This window comes from Lupinus angustifolius, chromosome LG05 (assembly GCF_001865875.1).
Source record: "Lupinus angustifolius cultivar Tanjil chromosome LG05, LupAngTanjil_v1.0, whole genome shotgun sequence".
Taxonomy (NCBI): domain Eukaryota; kingdom Viridiplantae; phylum Streptophyta; class Magnoliopsida; order Fabales; family Fabaceae; genus Lupinus; species Lupinus angustifolius.
This window is the reverse complement of record NC_032013.1, coordinates 17,963,400-17,984,922: the sequence shown is the minus strand read 5'-3', so window position 1 is coordinate 17,984,922 and position 21,523 is coordinate 17,963,400. Positions and strand designations below refer to the sequence as shown.

Genomic DNA, 21,523 nt, shown 5'->3' with positions numbered 1-21,523 from the left:
CTAGTCCTTTTGGATACATGACTATCCCTCTTATCAAGTGTCGCTTCCTAGAATTGAACCCTTAATTTTTTGGTCTATATGAAGATCTAATGAGATCTTACACCAATAAACCAATATCTTATTGGTAATGCCGTGGATAATTTCATACAATATAGTAGCATGTCAAAAAGAGGTAAAATACAAGCTGAAAATTATTGGAGAAAGAGCAAGAATTTGAGCTCAATTATTGAAAAGCAATTTATTCTTCATTCATATGTATATATAAGCACGCCTGAGTTCAGATAATGGTACAAAATCACAACATGTAGAGGATCTATGTGAGAAAGAAGGGGAAAAAGTGACAAGTACAATATTTTAAGCTTATCACTATTACGTGTAAATGGTAGTGATAGTGATAGAACTATATTCTAAACACAATAGTAGTACTAATGGATCAAGAATGAGAATTGATCCTAGCTAAATGCTACATGGTAGTGATACAGAACATGTTCTGTTCAACAATGAAACTTTCTTAAGATCATCAAGACAATGAGCGACCTCTGAGAAAACCCCATGGTCCTGTTCCTGTTCCCATCCTGCATGTGCATTGAACATGTTTGTAAACAAACTTAGTATAATGGAATTATTTAAATTTTTGAAGCAAAAGACCATAAATAACTTTAACAACATTTAATAGAGTCATGCTTTTCCAAGTTCATCAGCTAATAATGGTAGAGATCCCTGTTTTACCAGTGCCAACAAATGCCTACAAAATTTAAGTCGGCGCAAGCATGTCTGTATTGTTTTAATGAACAAAATTTCATGACCTGTCCGTTTTAAAACGAATTAATGGATATATAGATGGTCCTCAAGCATTTAAAAATAATTTTTTTATAATAAAATAAAAAGAAATTAAATAAAGTAGTTGAAGAGAAAAAATTAACAAAAATTTTGATATTTTATTTGAATTTGAACGAATCATATTAGATCATACTTTTTTGAAACATTAAAAATCACATTACATCATAATTTATTTTCAAATTTCTTCTTTTTTATTAAATTATGTTCGCGGACCATTCATATTGCCCTATGGAAATGTCTGTAGGCTTGGTGGGAAAACAAGTAGGACTAAATGAACAAATGAGCAAAATTTGTATGTCCTGCCCGCAGTATGAGGCTCCTCTGACGTGCAAGCTTTCTGATGTAAAATCCTTAATTGAGGTATAGACCATTCATATTCAGTAATCTAGATTGATATAGTTAAGACTTAGGAGTAGCCTAACCCCAATTTATCAAGTTGTAGATCCTATAAAATATGCAGCTTGTCAATGATTCTAACTCTTTATTATTGTTGTCCTTGTATTTCCTTTACACTCTATGTAGGAGATAACCATTCAAGCAAATGTATTTGGTTCTTGGTTTTATAGTTTCTGTGCTGTTAGACACTTAACTTTGAAACTAGTGTGTTCATATTTCATAATATCTTCTAGTTACTTGCTTTTAAGTTTAGAAAGTCTACCTCCATATTCCAGCAAACATGCGAAGACTCATATATATGGTAAGGGCAATCCAGATTCCAATGAAACCTTTGCTCTTGTAGAAAAGGAATAATGAAGCTATACTTGCGAAAGACACCATGACCTGAAAAGAAAGGTAGCAGAAAGTTACTAAGTATATTTGGGAAGAGTTTACATATATATATGAGAACTGGAAAAAAGGGCATATGAACTTACCAAAGAGTATGCAGAGTAAGCGAAATCTGATGCTCCGTAGTTAACACCGTCGAAGACGAAGGCTAACGAATTGATTGGTTGAGTAGCAGCGACAAACTGGTGGGATAAAAGAAATTAGATGAAAATCACACTGAAATAATTATAGCATCAAGTTTTGTACAAGTATACCGGAAGGCCTAGTCTGATTAACTTCACAACAAGAACATCTTGGGAAAAGATTCCAGCTCCAAAGTACAATCCAAATCCAACAACAAGAGATAGCCCCACCCCTAAAACAAAACTCATCTGCAGTGTCCTTGTTGCTGCTGCACTTACCTTATCATAGTCTTTCTCAGCGAAGGAACTGGCTAGAATTGCCTGCAAGCGAAGGAAATTGATAAGTAATACTCATTATGCAGTCACAAGTCATTATAAATGGTTCGGTACTCATATTATAACCGGACACAAGACTTTGACACTACATAAAATCCCTCACACAAGTTTGCAGGATCGGATAATTTTAAGTACCTAGATAGACTCTGGTACCATATTAGAATAACTGAACCTAACTCGACAATACTCATTTTCCTTTTCATTGCACATAGAAGAGAAAAGTTTATGACGTTAAGTGTCATGGACATCTAAGTAATAGGATATAAAATCTTTCTGTGTGTACCTGTATAGCAACAGCCAAACCATCAGCAAGAAGGGATGATGTTAACCAAACCTGAAGGCAGGTTTGAAATGCAGCCATAGGAATTGGACCTAACCTTGCTGCTAATGAGGCTGCTAAGGTCACACAAAATGTCACTGCTATTACTCTTGCTAACAACAAACCCCCTGTAGTTAATCACGAAATCGAAAACAAAAATCAATATAATGAATACTTGCGTGATGTTAATAAAAATATATTGGAATACTAATCCTACTAAGAGATATATTTTAGCCTCATACCATTTTTAAGAAACCTGAAAATCTGTAAATCCTGAATGCTTGGAGGTAGGATTTCCACTTTTCGCATTAAGATCAACAATAGGGCCAATGCCATCACATATCTAAAACGATCACCGATTTGTTATTTGATGCTGCATAAGAAACTGTAATTTCGATATAACAAAGTAAGACTTACTGGGAGAGGACATGTGAAATAGCTGCACCTTTGATGCCCAATTTGCAGTAGAAAATAAGTACAGGGTCCAAAGCAACATTCAATGCATATCCCGAAACTAAATTAAACCATTTAAACAAATGAACCAAGTTAGGGAAAACAGTTGAAACTTAGAAACCAATTAACAATTTTATGCAAACAGTTGCAGAAAACAGTTCAACCAACTTTTCACTTGAGAGATCCTTTTGTTTAAGCAAACAGTTGAAACTTGAAACCAATGAACAATTATATGCGATGTTCTGGAGCAATGATTTCAACCTACCAATGATATATAAAGGAGTTGTTGTGTCCTTGAACCCTCGAAAGATTCCTTGCATGGCTAAGGATAGAAGCACTGCTGGAGCACCTAAGGCTCTCAATCTTAAGTACTTTACTGCTGGCATTTCCATAGGAGATCCCTACACAAAGTACAAAAATCTCCACTTAGTTAAAACTTAGACAAACATTGATAATAAAGAAATATATGTAACATTTTAACTATTAATAATGAAGAAACTTACAGGTTTTAGACCCATTGCACCTAATAAAGGTTTGGCTGCAAATATAAGTGTTGCAGCTTGAAGTAGGCCAAGGATTGTGCCAAAAAGAAGTGCTGTTGATGCTGCAGCAATGTGACGCTTCTTCCTTCCAGATTTTGGGACACTCTTACTACTACTAGCATCTGAAGAAGACTTGACTGTATTTGTATTGGCATCTGATAAGGAAATCAATTACCATCAGTTAATATAGATAATACAACTAAACTTTCAATGCATTCATTTCCTACCACACATTTTCCAATGGCATGATATGCTATGGTTGATAACAATGTATGTCCTACTCCTATGTATGTGCTACCGTGCTAATGCGTTTGATGCAAATTAATTCCACCATGGACGCGTATACAAAGATATAGAATGCCGAAGGCGAAAGGGGTCCGAAAGAAAATACCATCTCCATGATTTGTTTCAATTTTCAGTGTACTATCCCTTTCCACATTTTCAGGTACAATTTTTGTTGCCATGAGGTCATTTGTGACACCATTTGCACCCATAGTTTCTGTAGGAGTCTCACTATTCTCTTTGGCTGCAGCTGTTTCTATGTCTTCAAGCAAATGATCATCCGGCGTTCCAATACGGGACTTGGCCTTAAGGTCTTCATTGAACTGCTTTTCAGCTGCTTTGATGTTGATTTTCTCAATAGTGGCTTCCTCAGCTACAAAGGAAGTTGTAATACTAACCAGAGGGAAAATGGTAATCCTTGAAGCTTGGTTGAATAAAGCAATGGAAACTCCTGCAGCAGCAAGTTCCACCGGCCCTAAACACAAAAAGGAAAAGTTAGTTTAAACTTTAAAAAGCTGGAGTACTAAAATGATTCCTGCTACAACTCTATTTAAGAGTAGTATAGCTTGCAACTAGTACCACTCAGTTGTGCAGGAAAATTGTTTAGCCAAGGCACAAAACCACAAATTTTGTGAATATATGTGCAATGATTTAAACTGCAGTCCATAACAGCAATCACAGGATGACTACAATTGCAGTCATAACAGCCGTATTTCCCCATAATTATTTGTAATTTGGTAAATACGACATTACGGCAGCCACAACAACTATTGGAATTTAAAACAATGCAAGTATGTTTTTTTGTGTGCAAGCATTCCAATGGTAAGAAGAAGTACCCAAGTGGCCTATGAATGCTGTGTCTATTAGAGAAGCAAGAGGATCAGCAGCAACAGCCAGTGCAGAAGGGAATGCAATCCCTAATATCTCCTTAGCAAGGGAATCCATCTTGAAAATAAGTCTACATTCACATTATTAGAACCAATTGTTAGTATTTCAAAAAATTGCATGAGTAGCTTCCTATAGTGAAATGAACATCACACAAATGAACAGAGAGATTTAAGAGAGAAAAGAAAACTGCACACTAAGGCACCAAGAAATCTTTTTCAAAATCATATATAACAACAAAAACCAAGCTTTAATCTCAGTTGGTGGAGTCGGTTACATGGACCGAATGACACCATAACGTTCTATCATAAATCATGTTCATCGACAATTTTCAAAATAATATATCATGCCAGATAATTATAGTCAGCATGACAGTAATTATGCAAGAAACAGTGTTATAACTTATAACATACCATAAACATCATTGTACAACATATATATACCTTGCATCTTTGAAGAAAACTGAGGCAGGAAGATTCCACTTGCTCCTAGGAGCAATGCTTGAACTGATATTCTCGGCCATGATGTCCTAAATCTTAGGAAAAAAAGCTCAATCCAGAAGATGATGATGCAAAGGAATTTAAGATCCTTTAGGATGAGCCAAATATCAACAATCTGGCAAGTTGAATTTGAGGTCGTTCAGTATTTTGTACCAACAAAATAAAGAAGGAACGTGCATGATATTGAGCACCATGTAGGTAACGTAAGCTTATCTCTTACAAGATAGATAAACTAGATAGTTCTTATACATTTCCAGCATTGAAAGATTACTCTAAGTTTTACATATATGAGTGTTAGTGAAAATGTAGCAGTATCATATGGACAGAGATCACACGTTCCGAACGGTGTTTCATTCCATGTCTATAGTCAATCAGAATGATATTTTTTTGTTTTTAAAAGTTTTCTTTTATTCATGTGGCAATATATGATTAGCCCGAGATACGGAATGAGACACAATTGGAGACATGTGATATCTGTCCGTGAGAGAAGACTGAAGTTTACATATATGTCTTGGTCTACTCAACCTTCCTCAGATATGCCTAATTAAATGTCATTTTTCCATAAAGTAACCCTTCTAACAATTCATGAAAAGCAAAATGTTAAAAGATGCATGGGTAAGCAGAACATAGAAAACCGTGACAAATGTTAGTGATTCAAGAACCCTCCCAGGTTGCATGTACCCCAGATAGCGCAATTCAAACCAAGTAGAACCCAAACAAGAAACATGGCATGCGAAAGAGAAAAGTTCCTTAGCCAAATGAAGACTAGTTGGAACAGTGAACTATGGTCACTGAACACTTTACCCTCCCATAACAATGATTCTCCATGTGGTTGGAGTGCTCCCTAATCACAGGTCCCAACAAGTGATATCAAAGTCACTGGCACACTATGGCTCTAAACCTAGGTGTGTCTGATTCGTGATGGAGAAGTCCGATGAAATAAATAATTTTGAATTGTGGCAAAGAAGGGTAAGACGTGTTGGCTAAACAAGGTTTATTGAAGGAGATATTCGAAGGTAAACTAGATGAGTTGAAGCATAGACATTATGGCCTTGATGGAGAGTGTGAGAGGAGCATCATCACGGATGTAGGTAAGTGAATACTTGACCCAATGGAGTATTAGACTTTGAGACAAGTGCTGACAATGTATACCTTATTATTAGAGAGGATGATTTTCTTTCATATTAGAAGTGGTAAATGCTTATGTCATGAAATAAGATATGTGATAGGATTCACAATGTTACACAGCATTAGCATGGTGTATAACACATGCTGCATTGGTATAAATCCAGGGTATGCAACATAGTTGTTAGTTGACATAGATACAAGGTGTATCACATGAGCTACATTGGTTGAGATGCATCATATGACATGGGCATTGAAGTAGATGAAGGGTGTGGTATGAGCATTAATTGGCACCGAAGCAAGGTGTGTGGTGGTTGTACTACTTAAGGTGGAGTTTGATAAACTATGGTTGTCCGTAAAGACAATGGTTGTCTCGTATAGAGGTTCCATTGTATCGAAAGTTGTTTTAGCTATAGGTAGCTAGGTGGCATATTTCACTAAACATAGTATAAGTTTGGAGAAGTTGTAATACAATTTTAGTTAAGTATTGGGCTCCCGGTGACATCATTAAAACATTCTAACATGAAATGGGAGAAAACTCTCATGTGGAAGAAGTCCATTGATGAGCTAGTAAAGAGTTAGACATTGAACAAGGTGAAGTGGGATATTCGCTAAACTAATGATTGTTGTGTGGATTTCCTAAGGAATGTGATATTTCAATCAATGTGAATATTGTTGGGATTTGCTTGAAATAATGTATTATAAGAAGTCTTATATTGTCTATGATTGGAATGAAAGAGAGAAATAACAAATATATATTGGGCTTAAGTTCCTTATTATATCTTGTCTCGATTAAAAATATCATATGAATCTTGGGTCTAACATATTGGGCTAGGATAGTAAGCTGTGTATATATATATATATATATGTGTGTATATGTATGTATTTTTTAATCCCTAATAAGTTGTCGCAAGTAGCTGAGTATAATCAATAATAATAAATTGGTAATCGCTCAATATTTTCTAGAATGTAGGCACAATTGGTCGAACATCGTTAATAAATTCTCATATCTTATTCTATGTTCTTTATCTCTCGTTCTTTTATGTGATTGTGTGTTCCCAAATAGATGCAGACAAGTGGTATCAAAGTCAACAGTTCAGTTGAGACATGGTGGATCTAACGGGCAACAATTTAGATAAAGTGTGTGGTCCTCACACTAGATGAGAAGGTTGTTATGTATACTAAAGTGTGAAGTACTTACTACATTGGATATAATGGATTAAGTGGAAAAATTTATTTATAAGTGGAAAAGACTCAGAATCATTGTCTTAAGGTTTTGATTTAAGATATGATATCTTACTTATAACTAAATTTTCACCATCACATGACAAGTAACTAGGGTTGAGCATGACCCATCCCTGCCAGCTCACCTCGCTTGGTCTGATTATTATTGGGCCTGAATAGGGTCGAGTCTGACCGAGTCAAGGTACGTGTTTAAAAATTAGACCCGGTAAATATTTAGGGCCGGGTAGAGGACAAGTATGACTTGGCTTGGACCCATCTCATGGTTACTTATTCATTATGTTTGTATGTGTCTCTAATCAATTATATACAGAGTAATGATATCTTTTTGGTAGAAATTATTATTGATTCTCTAAGTTTTTCATCATGCATACATGATTAACAATATATATACTTATATCATTTCATATGTCAAATTACATATTCATAATAATAAATAATATTTAGAAGATTTTAACTTAAGATATATGCATTATATTTAATTGGGTTTAGGTTTAGGTTCGGGTTCATATGCTGACTCAACCAACATTTAGAGTCAGATTAGCTTCAAGTCTAGGGTCGAGTCCGAGTTCAAAAAATGATTCGATTAACATTTAGAGTTGAATAAAGGGTATGTTTTACTCGACCCAAAGTTGACTCTTGCTCACCCCTACTAGTAATAATGAATCTCCCCATAATAAGAGCTTCCTAGTTGTGGATAAAAAAAGGAAATTAAACTCCAGCAATAGATTCTTCAGAAAGTAAATTCTATCAAACATTTCTTTCTATTCTTTGCTTAGGGTATAGTATCTTTTGCCTTGACACAAATTTTTCTACACCTATAATTACACATTATTAACTTGTACGTGTACGTGTATAATGATCCTATAATTACACATTAACTTGTACGTGTATATTGTTATCCTCACGCAACAAATTGCACACACCATAAAATAAAGTACTAAGACTATACTATTCCTACACTTGTTGGCCACTACCTCTCCACTATGGGAAATTAAAACCAGTTCTTTAGGTGCATGCGTCCATGCATAAAGGTAGAGGGTGATAAAGAATTCTTTTTTGTTTGTTTTTAGATTGAAATTTCATTAGACTAGACAATACTTAAAAGCCATTGCTTTTTAAGGGCAATAATATTTCATATCATAACAAAAAGTAAAAGAAAAGCTGTGTTACTTACAATGTGTGTGCTTTTATTTTATTAAGAATAAGACTAGTATAAATAATATGTCAGTATTTTATTGTTAGATCTCGTGGGTTGTGATTTTATTTATGTGATGGATAAGGCTGTCTTAAATTAATATTTATTTTTGGTTTAACTGCATCATTTTCCTTTTACTCTATTGGGTACATGACTAATTCTATTGAAACTCGGTAACTACCCCTCTCGATAATTGTTGTTCCAAATATTTAAATCCAAGCACATTAGCATAAAAAACTTTGGTACTTGCTTGCCTTCGACAAACAACTTGTTAGTTTTCTTAAATTTAGATGCCTAAATAAACTTATTGAATCGTATAAATTTTAGAGAAGCAAATTTTTTGCATTGTAGCCATATAGTACTAAAACATTTATCGTCTTGGAATATTACTCAAAGTTATTTACTTTAATTAGTGAATATCCCATACCATGCACGAATTTTTTTAATTCAGACCTAATCCTAGAAAGAATACATTGAAAATTATTTAATACTAGTAATAGTACTAATAAAACTGACATATTTGGAAATTATGCCAATACAATCGTATAATAATAGAGAAAAAGATATATGCATTGAAAGTGTACGTGTAAAAGTTTTTTATACTGTTAATATATTATCTATAATTTATTTTTAATTATAATTAACTCTTAAATAAAACTAATACAAATGAATGATGGAAGATGTATTGACTCTGTATAAATTTTTACATTGTTGGTGCATAAATATTAAACTGATAATACTATATGAAAAAGGTAAATTAAATATATACATATATAAGAAATAATAGAAGTAAAATGGAAATAATTGTAAATTATACGTACAATTACTCTTGTCAATTTATGTTTTCTAATGAGTACATAAAATTTAGAATCAATTGCAAAAAATCTTTCTATATCCTTTATGGATTGATATAGAAGACACCGTGGGCCACTTTGGGCTAAAGCTCTGAATTCATACTAAATTAAGAATTCAAATAATAATTTAATAATTATAAAAAATGAAGAAGAAAAACATAATTTCCAAATATTTGTTATTCGTTGTTTATTATGATAAATACTGCAGCGAATTAGTTATACAAAAATGCTATCAACATAGTTTTTCATCCTTTTCTAGCATCATATAATGTAATGGTTATGTTGTTAGAATTGGTTCCATTTATTTTACTAATAATTATAGTTGATTTATTGGTTTTGATTATATTTTTGGTTTTATGAATAGAGTATTAACAAGTATGTCAATGGTTGCACTTGGCAGAGTATATCAGAGCTGAAAATGAGATGCAAATCTTATAAATTTAATAATTAAAGCTTTCATCTTTTTAGTTTAGTTTTGAAGGGGTGAAAAGAAAAATAAAATTTTACAATATATATTTTATGATTCTGAAGTCTCTATTTCCCATTATTTTCCTCCAAAATGAACTAGTGAACTATTAACCTGAAACAAGAATTTCAGCAGCACAAAAACAGTTAAATATCTTTTGTACTTCTTCTATGCTAATATATATCTACGTCAGTTATATTTGTTTGGTTAGAAAAAATATATTTAAATTAAAAATTTAATTATTAAATATTTTTCTGATCAATTATAACTTATGATATATGAAATGAGATATATTGTGATGCAGAATATCTGGTCGTAACTGGAATAATCATACCTGAACTGCTCCTATTTGATCAATTCACTTCTAACATCAAATGCAAGTTGGTGACCACTTCCCTTTCCACGAGCTCTCTATTTTTCTCACTCACTCTTGGCAAACGCAACCACACACTCCCCTTTTATAAGCACACTTTCTTTGGCCCACCATTTTTTTTTAATTTGCTCCACCCAATTTCTATATTTGTGTAAACAATTGATTTTGTTCTGAACATAAAATCCAAAAAACAAAAAAAATTCTCAAAAAAAGTATTTATTGTTATGGGATTATTGTTAAGTTAAAAAATGAGAGAATTTTTGAATTTATCTTTTCAATTAAAAATTGATAGAATAAAATCTGATGAAGAGATTATCATTTTGTTACACTAATTAAAATATATAAGTAAATAAAGATAATATAATAATAAAATAAGGTTGTATGAAAGTTTTTATTCTAAAATACAATATTATTTTTAAGATATAAGATAATTGATATGATTGTAAACTATACAAATATTTACATTTGTTTCTTCTTTTTTACCACCTAAATAATGTCTTCATAATTTAGAAAATGAGTCTTAACAACTTTATGGAGTATAGAATTAAGGTCAAACTATGAATATGATTTTTGCCAAATATCATAAGACTTTGGACATGAGATAAAAATATGATTCACTAATTCATCCACGTAACCACAAGCAACATATGTTGTTGAAACATTAGGATCTAAAGCGCCTCTTCTATTCAAATTTAATTTTGTAGGGATTTCGTTCATGTTGATTTTCCAAGCTAGGCATGTCATCTTTTTTGGTAAGAATCTTGACCATAGTTTCTATAGATATAGTTGTCACTATTTCCAAACCGAGTAGAGACCTTTGTTACAGTTGGATCAAATTCATGTATCAACTCCATATTGTTTAGGCATTATTGACCCTAAAATTTTATGTGAATCTTCAGCTTTCGTTTGTTCTGATTAGTAAAGGTTGTGCACCATTGAAATTTTCAACCATACCAATTCTCCATTTCTTTATTCACATGAGCAGCTTATTTTGAGTTTATCTGGTAGAGCATTGGAAAAGAAATATTAAGTTATTCTTCTCCTACCCATAAATCTTCAGAAAACTTAATATTACTGTTTGTCTCCATTTTCCTAACAAGAACTAACTAAAGAGGTTCATTTTTTTATACCTAGTCCACCCTCTTCTTTTGGCCTACAAGTTTCCCCCCAACTTACCCATGGTAATTTTCTCTTCTTTTCCCACCCCAAAGAAACCGTTTTTATGTGAAATATTATACAATGCTCCTATTTTATACTGAATAATCATTTTTATTAATATAAAAATAATATTTCACATACTAACACTTGAATGAAGTTAAGTATTGGATAGGTGGCCGATACCCTTAATGTTTCCCAATAAAATGGGGAAAGATATCAACAATGATAACATATCTTCTGTTCTAAGATTGATGCAAATAATTTTATGTACTCTTTTATTTTTATTGATCAGAAAAAAAATAATTAATACATATTAAATTCATATTTTACTTTTAAGAAACGATGAGTATATAAAGTAATGAACAACGAATATAACTCCATCAACAATTGAGGGGAAAATGCATTTAAATTTTAGATTGGACTAGGTTAGTTGTCTTCACGATCTTACTTATCACGAATTTAAATTAACCAAATACTTAGTGTAAAGTAAGTGTACTATATAACATCGACACGTTTCTGCATAGGCTACTTGCATGCCTTAATTCCAATAATGAGAAAAGAGTGTATGTATTAACAGTGTAAAAGTCATCATTCACTATTTATTTTCAAACACTATTTACTTTTAAATAAGGTAATACAAATAAATGATTAATAATACATCATATTTAAATTTTAGACTATTAATGCATAGATATTATATTATTTATATTTGTCTTTTAGAGAATTTTCTCAAAAACACAAATCATGGTAATTTGATACCCACTACCACCTATTGATAACCTTTCTGTAAGCTCAAGTCCATAATAATATTGTCCTTTTGGCTACATATCGTTGTGCTTCATTCCTTGGGATCAAAGTGTCTGTTCCATTTGGGCTAAGTGGGATTCCTACTAAGCTCCCATATCCCAATCTGACCTAATTTTTACTACTTTAAATTTGTATTTTTGCAAATTTAAACTTATATGGGGTGGTGTAAAATATAATCAAATTTGACTTAGTTCATCATATTAAACATTGTCATATCTAAAATAATATTTGTTTTATTATAATATTTTTTTGGGAACGACATTTGTTGGAAGGGGCAATCACATACCCTGCAAAAAATTAATTCCTTACCTATAGAGTGAAGAAATATTCTTAATAGTACAAAAAAAATCTAAAATGATATTTGTTTAATCTTCTTCAAATTTTATTCCCAATGTATATTAAAATGCTTAATCTTCAAATTTTATTCTCAATATATATTAAAATGCTTAATCTTGAGACGAGTCCTCATAACTTTTAAAAGAAAAGAGATTATTAACAAACCTTCTCATATAATATCACGAATGACAGTTTATATAATGATACTTTTTTTACATATGAGAATAATCTTAATTAAAATTATTAATAAGTACGAGTTAATTATTTTTTACTATATTTATGTCCAGAAATATTACATTTCCCTTTGCATTGGAGGATATGTAAACGGCTTGGTTTACTTTATGATTGTTATGAATGTTGTGGGTAGGAAACACTATGCAGTTGTAGGATGGGATCTGATGTTTTTATTTATGTCTTAAATTAATGAGAAAATTCCATTCATTTAAAAATAAAAATTATAAAAACAAAAATTAATATTTTAATATTTTTTTGTGAAATTTGATTGGTTTGGAACATAATGACAGAAAAATTATAGGATAGATGATTCTTTTCAACTAGTTGTATAGTTGTATTTGATTATTCGTGAACATCAAGAATAGACAAGACACCTCAGTCCTATTGTTGTAAATTACTTATAGAAAGAAAAGGCAGTATTTTTTCTGAATATATATATATATATATATATATATATATATATATATATATATATATATATATATATATAATAAAGTATATCTTCTTAGCAAAAGATAAGTTATTTCATCCAATCACTAAAATCAAGACATATATCATATTTAATCATTCTTGTATCATATATTAAAATCAAGACATATATCTAGCCACTATTTCCTTAGGTTTGAACACTAATTATTAGTCATATAGGCATTGGTTATCTTGTATTTAGTTAAGGCCTTAAGGGTTTAAACAAGACCCGATTGGCTTTTGATGCACTTCAAAAGAAGTTTGGGAGTGTTGATTTTTATAATGAATTTGATGACATTTTCTCTAATATTTTGCCCCTCTCATAATAGTTTTTTTTGTTCACATAATAAATGTAGGTCGTTAAACAGTTAGTCCTTGACAACTCGTTCTAGGCCGTATAGTAGATATAATCTAATAATTTTTTCTGAATACATTACACTCACACCCTATAAGTTTTATTAAAATTATCACTATGCCAGAGTTCCAATTTAACAGCGCGTATTTTAGATGTATAATAATATTTTCATGCGCTTTATGTTTGACCGCAGTAGTATATTGTCATGATTAACCGCGCTTCTCAAACACTGTTATATTGAATATATACAACAGCGCATCATACAAAACGCGTTGTCATATAGTTCATAAATACAACAACGCATCGTACACATGCGTTGTCATATATATCTTACATAAAAAGCGCATTTTATAGGTATTATTGACAGGGCTTTTTGTTGCATTGTTCTATTGCATATATATAACAACACATTATCAGAAACATGTTGTTGTATTATTCATAAATATTCTCAATCAGTACCTTAATACAACAGCGGAACATACACATATCGATGTTATATTAAGCATGTACAATAGCGCTGCTGTATTAAGCATGTACAACAACTCTGTCTATAAAAAACGTTGTTGTATTAATCATTTACAACATCGCATGTCAGGGCTTCCCCTATAATTTGATGTTGATTTGTAGAAATTAATACATGCTTATACATTTATTAGTAGCACAGACATTCTCAACAACACATATTTATATATTCTCAACAACACAGACACATTAATACATGCTAGAAGTTTGTTTTATTAACATCAAAACAATACAAACTACAAACAATGAATAGCATGTCAATTATGTTTTGACAGAGTACATAATTATAAATAAAAAGAATTATGCAAATTACAAAGAAACAAAATTATACAAATTACAAATAATCAAAATTAAGCTATAATTACACAAAGACTACTTGCATATACGTTTTTCTTTTCTATGATTGTTTTTGGCTTGTAAAATCATCCTTGTTTGGAGGAACATATTGATTCATCCAAAGCCCTTCATCATGATCATATCTTGTATATAAATCATCATCCATAATTGGTCCGCTCTCACGCGACTGATATGTCCCAAAAAAATGATCATCATCATCATCAATATCTCCATATTTTTGGTCATCAATATATTGATGATTATTTTGTTAGTTAAAAGAACAATGAAACATTTCATATCAGTTGGGTCACTAACATAAAATACTTATTGAGCTTGTGATGCTAGAATAAATGACTCATCTTTATATCCTGGTCTATTAAGATTCACTTGCATGAACCCTAACTCATCAAATCGGAAGCCATTGTTGTTATTAACCCACATACAATAAAAAATCGGCATCCAAACATTATGTAATCTAATTCCCATATTCGTTCAATCACCCTAAAGTTTGACATGTTCGCATATATTGAGTTTCTATCTTTTGTACTTGACATGTGTAAAGTTCGAGAAACAAGAGTCAAACCACTATTTTGCATTTTACTTTGATTATCTTAAAGTTCGAGCAACTAGTGTAGGATAACACATGAATACTTGGATCATTGGCTAACCATTTCAATCTTTTGGAAACCGAATGTCCATTTATATTCAACTCCTCATCAATGTGATTTTTTAGCCACTTTATGAAACACCGATTATGATCTTTGGAAAACCAATTTTCATTCTTACTTGGGTAAGTAAGACTTCCTTAGCATCTCCTTGTGTATTTCAACATATTTCTCAACCTTGTCGGCATTATGTAAAACATATAAGTGCCCTTGTTCCAATTCGGTTCTTATTATAATCAATATTTCATTCCCAGTAATACCTTCACCAAATGGTTTTTTTTGCATACAGAGACTTTGAAATACCCATGAAATCACCATCGGTAAGGTATCCGGTACAAAACTCAAGAGCTTCTTCAACAACATATCGCTCGATAATACAATCTCTAGTCTTGATCGGTTCTTCACATACCCTTTTAATGTCTTCATATAACGCTCAAAGGCGTACATCCATCTTATATAGGAAAGGCCACATAGTTTGTGTCTATCGAACAAGATGAATGCTTAGATGAACTATTATGTCAGAAAAAGAAGGTGAGAAATATATTTCAAGCTCACACAAAGTCCAATTAATTTGTCTTTACAATGCAGGAAATTTCTCAGGGTCAACCACTTTGCTACAAGTTGCCTTGAAGAAGAAGCGTAACTTAGTTATGGTTCCTCAAACTTTTTTTAGGTAGAATTGACTGTATTCCAATAGGCAAGAAGTGCTCCATAAGTACTTGACAATCATGAGACTTAAGACCTTTTAACTTGAGGTCTTTCATTGATACGAGGTTCTGAGTGTTGGAAGAGTACCCCTTTGGAACTTTAACACCGTAAAGAAATTTACAAAATTCCATTTTCTCCTTCCTCGACAAAGTATAAGTTGCTGGAGGTAAAAATGTATGTTTTCCCTTCATTATCGGCCCCAATTCCTTTCTTATTCCCATATTAACCAAGTCCAACCTTACATTCAAGCCATCTTTGGTCTTACGAGGGATATTGAGTAAGGTACCAAAGAGACTTTCAAACACATTTTTTCCCAATATGCATAACATCGAGGAAATGTCTTACATATAATGAACTCCAATATGACAATTCAAAGAAGATTGACATTTTCTTCCACCTATTTGTGACAACTTCTTTTGCGAAAGGTTTACCAAAGCTATTATTCAAACCCTTTAGCTTTTGAAATAATTGGTCACTCGTAAATGGCAAAGGAGTACGACCTTCTTCATTATTTTCATCAAATGCTTTTCTCCATCGTCGATAGTGATGATCTGAATGCAAAAATATATGATGGCCAAGGAAGACATTCTTCTTATAGGGTTTCAACCTCATTGAATGAGTATTGTCTTCACATACAGGATATGCAAAATGTCCTTTTATACTATATCCAGACAGATTACCATAGGCAGGGAAAGCACTAATTGTGCCTAACAACAAAGCCCTCAAGTTGAATCTTTCTTCCCTATATGCATCATACACATTTATGCATGTCTTCCACATTTCCCTCAAGTCTTCAATTAATGGAGCCAAATATATGTCTATGTCATTTCCTGGTTGTTTAGGTCCAGAAATTAACATAGATAACATCACATATTTGCGCTTCATGCATAGAGAAGGAGGTAGGTTATATATCACCAACATCATGGCTATGTACTGTGGGAGCAACTTTGAACACTATATAGGTTAATTCCATCCGTTGACAATGCAAGGCGTAGATTTCTTAATTCTTGACCAAAACTAGGATAGTCATGATCAATTTTTCTCCATTGAGGAGAATCTACATGATGCTGAAGTTTGTCATCTTTAATCATTTCATGTCAACTTTTTTTCATCTTTGGAATTGCTAAACATACACTTGAATCTTGCTTTGATGGGAAAATGTCATACAACCTTTTTAAAAATTGATTCTTCCTTCTTATATTGTAATACATCATTTAGGACAAAACTTTAATAAAGCATACTCATTAAAAAATAAGTTGCGATCATTTTCACAAGCATGTATCCTAGTGTAGTCCATGCCAATGGAGCGTATTATTTGTTTTTCATCATAGGTTTGAGAAGAGAACACATTATCTTTCGACAACATATCCTTCAGAAGTGCATGCAAGTCGGTGAAATTCTTATTAGTCCATCCATTGACAAATTTCAACTTATACAACATTGATACCGCTTCTAATCTTGTGTATTTAGTACAACCATCATATAATGGTTTCTCAACATCACTTATCAACCTCTGAAACATCTGAGGACAATCCTGAAGATCCTCTTTGACAATATTTGCCATTTCCTCGAAACGGTCGTCTTCATATGCATTTGTGTAGTTGTCTTTCATATGCATCTCATCATCACAATATATAATGTCTCTCATCTCACCATGTCTTGTCCAACATGTGTAACTTTGATTAATACCGTGACACACTAAATGAACTTTTAACTCGTTTGGAGTAATTCGGTTTGAGTTACAACATCTATTAGGGCTTTAAGCATTTTCAATTACAAACCTAACAGATGATTTCACTCATTCCTCATACTCCTTCATCAATCGATTGACACTCATCCATTTTTGATCCATTTACTATTAACAAAAAAATATAATGAGCATAAATCCCTAAAGTTTGGAGTTAAGCTCACCAAGCATAGAAAATGAATGAAATCAACCTAAATGAATGAAATCACTTTCACTCATTTATAAGCAAAATATTTATAACTCAATACAAGCTAAATATAATGTAATTAAAAAGACAAATAATTATAAGGAAAACTCACTTTCAATTTGGTGTTGAATGCGTGAAAGATGATTTTGAGGTTAAACGAGTGATAGATTTTCGAAATCAGTGTTGAATGATTTTCGTGTTGAATGAGTGAATGATTTTCGAGGTTGATTTTCGGTGTTGAATGATGATGAGGTTGAATGATTTTCAATGTCGATTTTGAGAGTAAATGAGTTTCGCTGCTGAGTAAATGAGTGTTGGGATTGCTAAATGTATGAGAATGTGAGAACACTTTAGTTTTTTAGGGTCTGATAATATCTTCAACATCGTATAATGAAGATAGTGATGTCAATGATACCTAATCAACAACGCCTCCTACTAATAGCGCTATGGAAGAACTCCCATTTCAAATATAAAGAATGTAAGTGTTCCACAGCGCAACCTGAAGGAAACAATGTAGAGGATATAATAGTTTTTTTTAATGAAATTCAAATTAATAATGACATTATGACATTTGATTAATGACAATTAATTAAATATATAGAACAATTAATAATGACAATAAATAACATTCAAACAATGTAACAAATGGGAACCCGTTAATCGATTAAGAAATGAGATAATTGATTACATGGAGTTACAGTAGCTGAAATCTTTGATTTTGTAGGTGCGTTAATCGATTAAGTATTGGTTAATCAATTAAGTGCAAAGGAAATAGTTTTTTGATCATATCGACAACGCTTCTTCTAAAATGCATTGTTGTATATCTAAACGAAAATTTGAATGCGTTGTTGAATTCAACGTAGTCAACAACACAATGTTAAAAAACATTGTTGTATAGGTATAACAACACATTCTTAAAAAAAAAAAACAAACTGTTGAATACCATTATTCCTAATTCTACACAATTAAGCACACAACAGAAAATAACTTAAATGCATAGAGAAACAGAACAAAACAACAAACTAAATGCATACAGAAACACCAAATCACAACTATATGAACACAACTGAATTTCAAATAAATTTATATATTGAACATTAATTACACTATAATGTTACAGAAACATGTATTACATACACTAAATCATATATATTACATTGAACATTAATTGAATTCCCTAAAGCTACAATCTGTGCAAATATCTACTATACCTATGATTTGCAAACAAAACTAAGTACAAACTTTGACCAATATTCTCTAATCTGGTTGACTTGATCATCTGTATATGATTTGTCAACAAACTTTATTTCATTAGTTGGTCAATGCTAAATGATGTCCTTCATGAATTTCAGCATATAATAGCCACAATCTACCTCGTTTATTTGGCAAGGGGTCTACAATTAAAATGAAGTAAACATATAAGTATAACCTTAGTTGAAATATGAATACATCACACAAAGAAAATGTACTTAATTACTAAACAACTAGGAAAGTGAAAGTGTAACTAAAAGTTTAAATGAGTAGTCCATTTACCTAGAAAACAATTCTTTCATAGCGGGGTACTTGTTAGGATCAACATGTGTGAATAAGTCAAAGTAGTATATTTCTTCATTGACCCGATTGATGGCAACCAAAAGCCAATGTTGCCTAACAAAACATATGAACAAGGTTAGGAAATTTTAAGCACAACAAACATACTAAAGACAAAAATATAAAAGACAATTAAAAAATGCTCACCCGATATTAAAATGTGCAAGAAATAAATCTCTTCTTTATGAATGAGGAGAGTATCTACAATTCTTTTTGTCTGTTCCCTAATCTTTTTTGTTACTCGACACGAAAGCGGTAATGTGTGGGGATATGAACATCAACTTTTTCTTATTTATGAAACAACATTTTCATATAAGTACCTAATATATATAACACAAATGTTAGTTAATTATAACACACCACCATGTAAAAGCGGGAAGTTAAGAAAACATAATTTACCTCATATATACACATACAATAGTTGCACCTATACATTCATGTTTATTTACATTCTGGACTTCATTGATGCTAACGTATTCTTCAACATCAATCCCGATGACTTCCTTAGGAATTGATATACTTATTATATCATCTCCCAACTTCTGTACATGCTCAAACAACTGAGTACTGTAGTTGGTCGTCTTCTTGGAGCTCACATCCCCTGTAGATAGCTTTGAGCTCACATCACCCTTAGATGGCTTCGAGATTTGATCTCTGGTAGATGGCATCAAGCTCACATCCCCCAAATATGGCTTAGTCTTTTGGTTGCTACTAGAGGTGGAGTGTACATTTCCTAAAATATTCAATAAAAAATATATCAATTATAGATCAATATATATATAATATAAGTGAGCAAAAGATGAAAAATCATACCTTAGAAGGAATTACTTGTACAGGTCTATTTACCAAGCCACAAAAGTGCCTATGGCACCTCCAACTTTGAGATATCCTCATCGAGAGGAATTGACAACAACACTTCATCATCGATTGCAACATCAATCGAGACCTTCACATAATGATGTGTGATACATGTATTATACAACATAGCATCAGCTGACTTGTGCACTTTCCCTATATCCACCACTCGGCTACATGAGGTATCTAGAAAAAGTTTGTAAGAATTGATTCCCTTTACGTTAGTTAAAACATATAATTACTTTACGACTATAAACTAAATGGAAAATAAATTAAAATAAGTTAACTAAATTACCTCGGGAATGAGAATCAGTATGAGAATGTTTTAAGGAGCAGGTGTGCAACTCTCATTGATGGTTAAAGGAAAAGTGTCAGCAGTATTAGCTAGTCGTTGCCACTCAGCTTCCTTCACCTTCATTGATTGCTCAAATTAGTTGAACCGTTGCATGAGGTCATCCAATTGATTTTGAACCTGACTCATATGAGCTTTGGTTACACACTTTGATGGGGTACAAATGTTCGCTGGCTAACCCCAAATCCTGCACCACCGATACGGCCAGGGTAAATAAAGTATTATGCGACTATCCGTCCGTGCCTCCTTTTCTTTTAGGGCAACCTGACATATCAAGAAAAAAATAATGTTAATTAATCACATTTTGATAAATAAAGTATGAAAATTAAGTATAATTAAAAATGAACAACATGTTTTGCCGCTTCTTGAACTTGCTCGTTATCGATGACACCATCCTTGTTCTTACAGGCATCAACCCATAGAACATCGAGTTCTACTTCATGTGGAGTCAAAGGTGTAGTGTTTTTGTTGTCCAGCTGCCAAAACAGAAGAATCGAAGAAAAATTTGTAAGTATTGTTAATTTATAAGTACATTATTGGTTATGTTTTATATGCATATATATATATATATATATATATATATATATGCATATAAAACATAACCAATAATGTACTTATAAATTAACAATACTTACAAATTTTTCTTCGATTCTTCTATACCCCGCTCGAGAAGCTCGATATGGATACAAATGCTTAGATTCCTTCTTGCAGTTTTCATTACTTACTTTCTACAAAAACAAACAACATTAACATCAATAATCATATATGTATATACAAAAGCATATTTAAGAATAAAGTCATACAAAGAATATGATTTTACCAAGAAAGATTCGTCTTGTGTGCGTAGGGTGACAAAAGTCTTCCAATCCTCTTCTTCAGT

At 32.0% G+C, this 21,523-nt stretch overlaps 1 protein-coding gene across 2 annotated transcripts; it reads right to left on the bottom strand.

Moving 5' to 3' along the window:
* Window positions 206-10,375, bottom strand: LOC109347948 (protein DETOXIFICATION 43-like). Of its 2 annotated transcripts, none has more exons than XM_019588082.1 (13): window positions 10,285-10,375; window positions 5,009-5,180; window positions 4,517-4,638; window positions 3,790-4,155; window positions 3,360-3,553; window positions 3,122-3,257; window positions 2,821-2,917; window positions 2,646-2,746; window positions 2,368-2,531; window positions 1,881-2,069; window positions 1,713-1,808; window positions 1,499-1,620; window positions 206-575 (listed from the first exon to the last, which is right to left on the bottom strand). In XM_019588082.1, exons 2-13 carry the CDS (start codon window positions 5,086-5,088, stop codon window positions 521-523), a joined length of 1,722 nt encoding a protein of 573 aa, XP_019443627.1. In that variant the 5' UTR covers window positions 5,089-5,180; window positions 10,285-10,375; the 3' UTR covers window positions 206-520. The 2 variants fall into 2 exon arrangements, with proteins under 2 accessions (XP_019443627.1, XP_019443628.1); XM_019588083.1 differs by having other exon boundaries at window positions 5,009-5,100.

What these genes read in the sequence shown, in the direction of transcription:
- LOC109347948 (XM_019588082.1), bottom strand. Translation starts at nt 5,088, where the DNA reads ATGGCCGAGAATATCAGTTCAAGCATTGCTCCTAGGAGCAAGTGGAAT. An exon ending in TTTCAGGTTTCTTAAAAATG is followed by an intron (nt 2,532 to 2,645) that starts GTATGAGGCTAA and finishes GATTAACTACAG; the next exon opens with GGGGTTTGTTGTTAGCAAGA. An exon ending in CTTACTCTGCATACTCTTTG is followed by an intron (nt 1,621 to 1,712) that starts GTAAGTTCATAT and finishes CTTTCTTTTCAG; the next exon opens with GTCATGGTGTCTTTCGCAAG.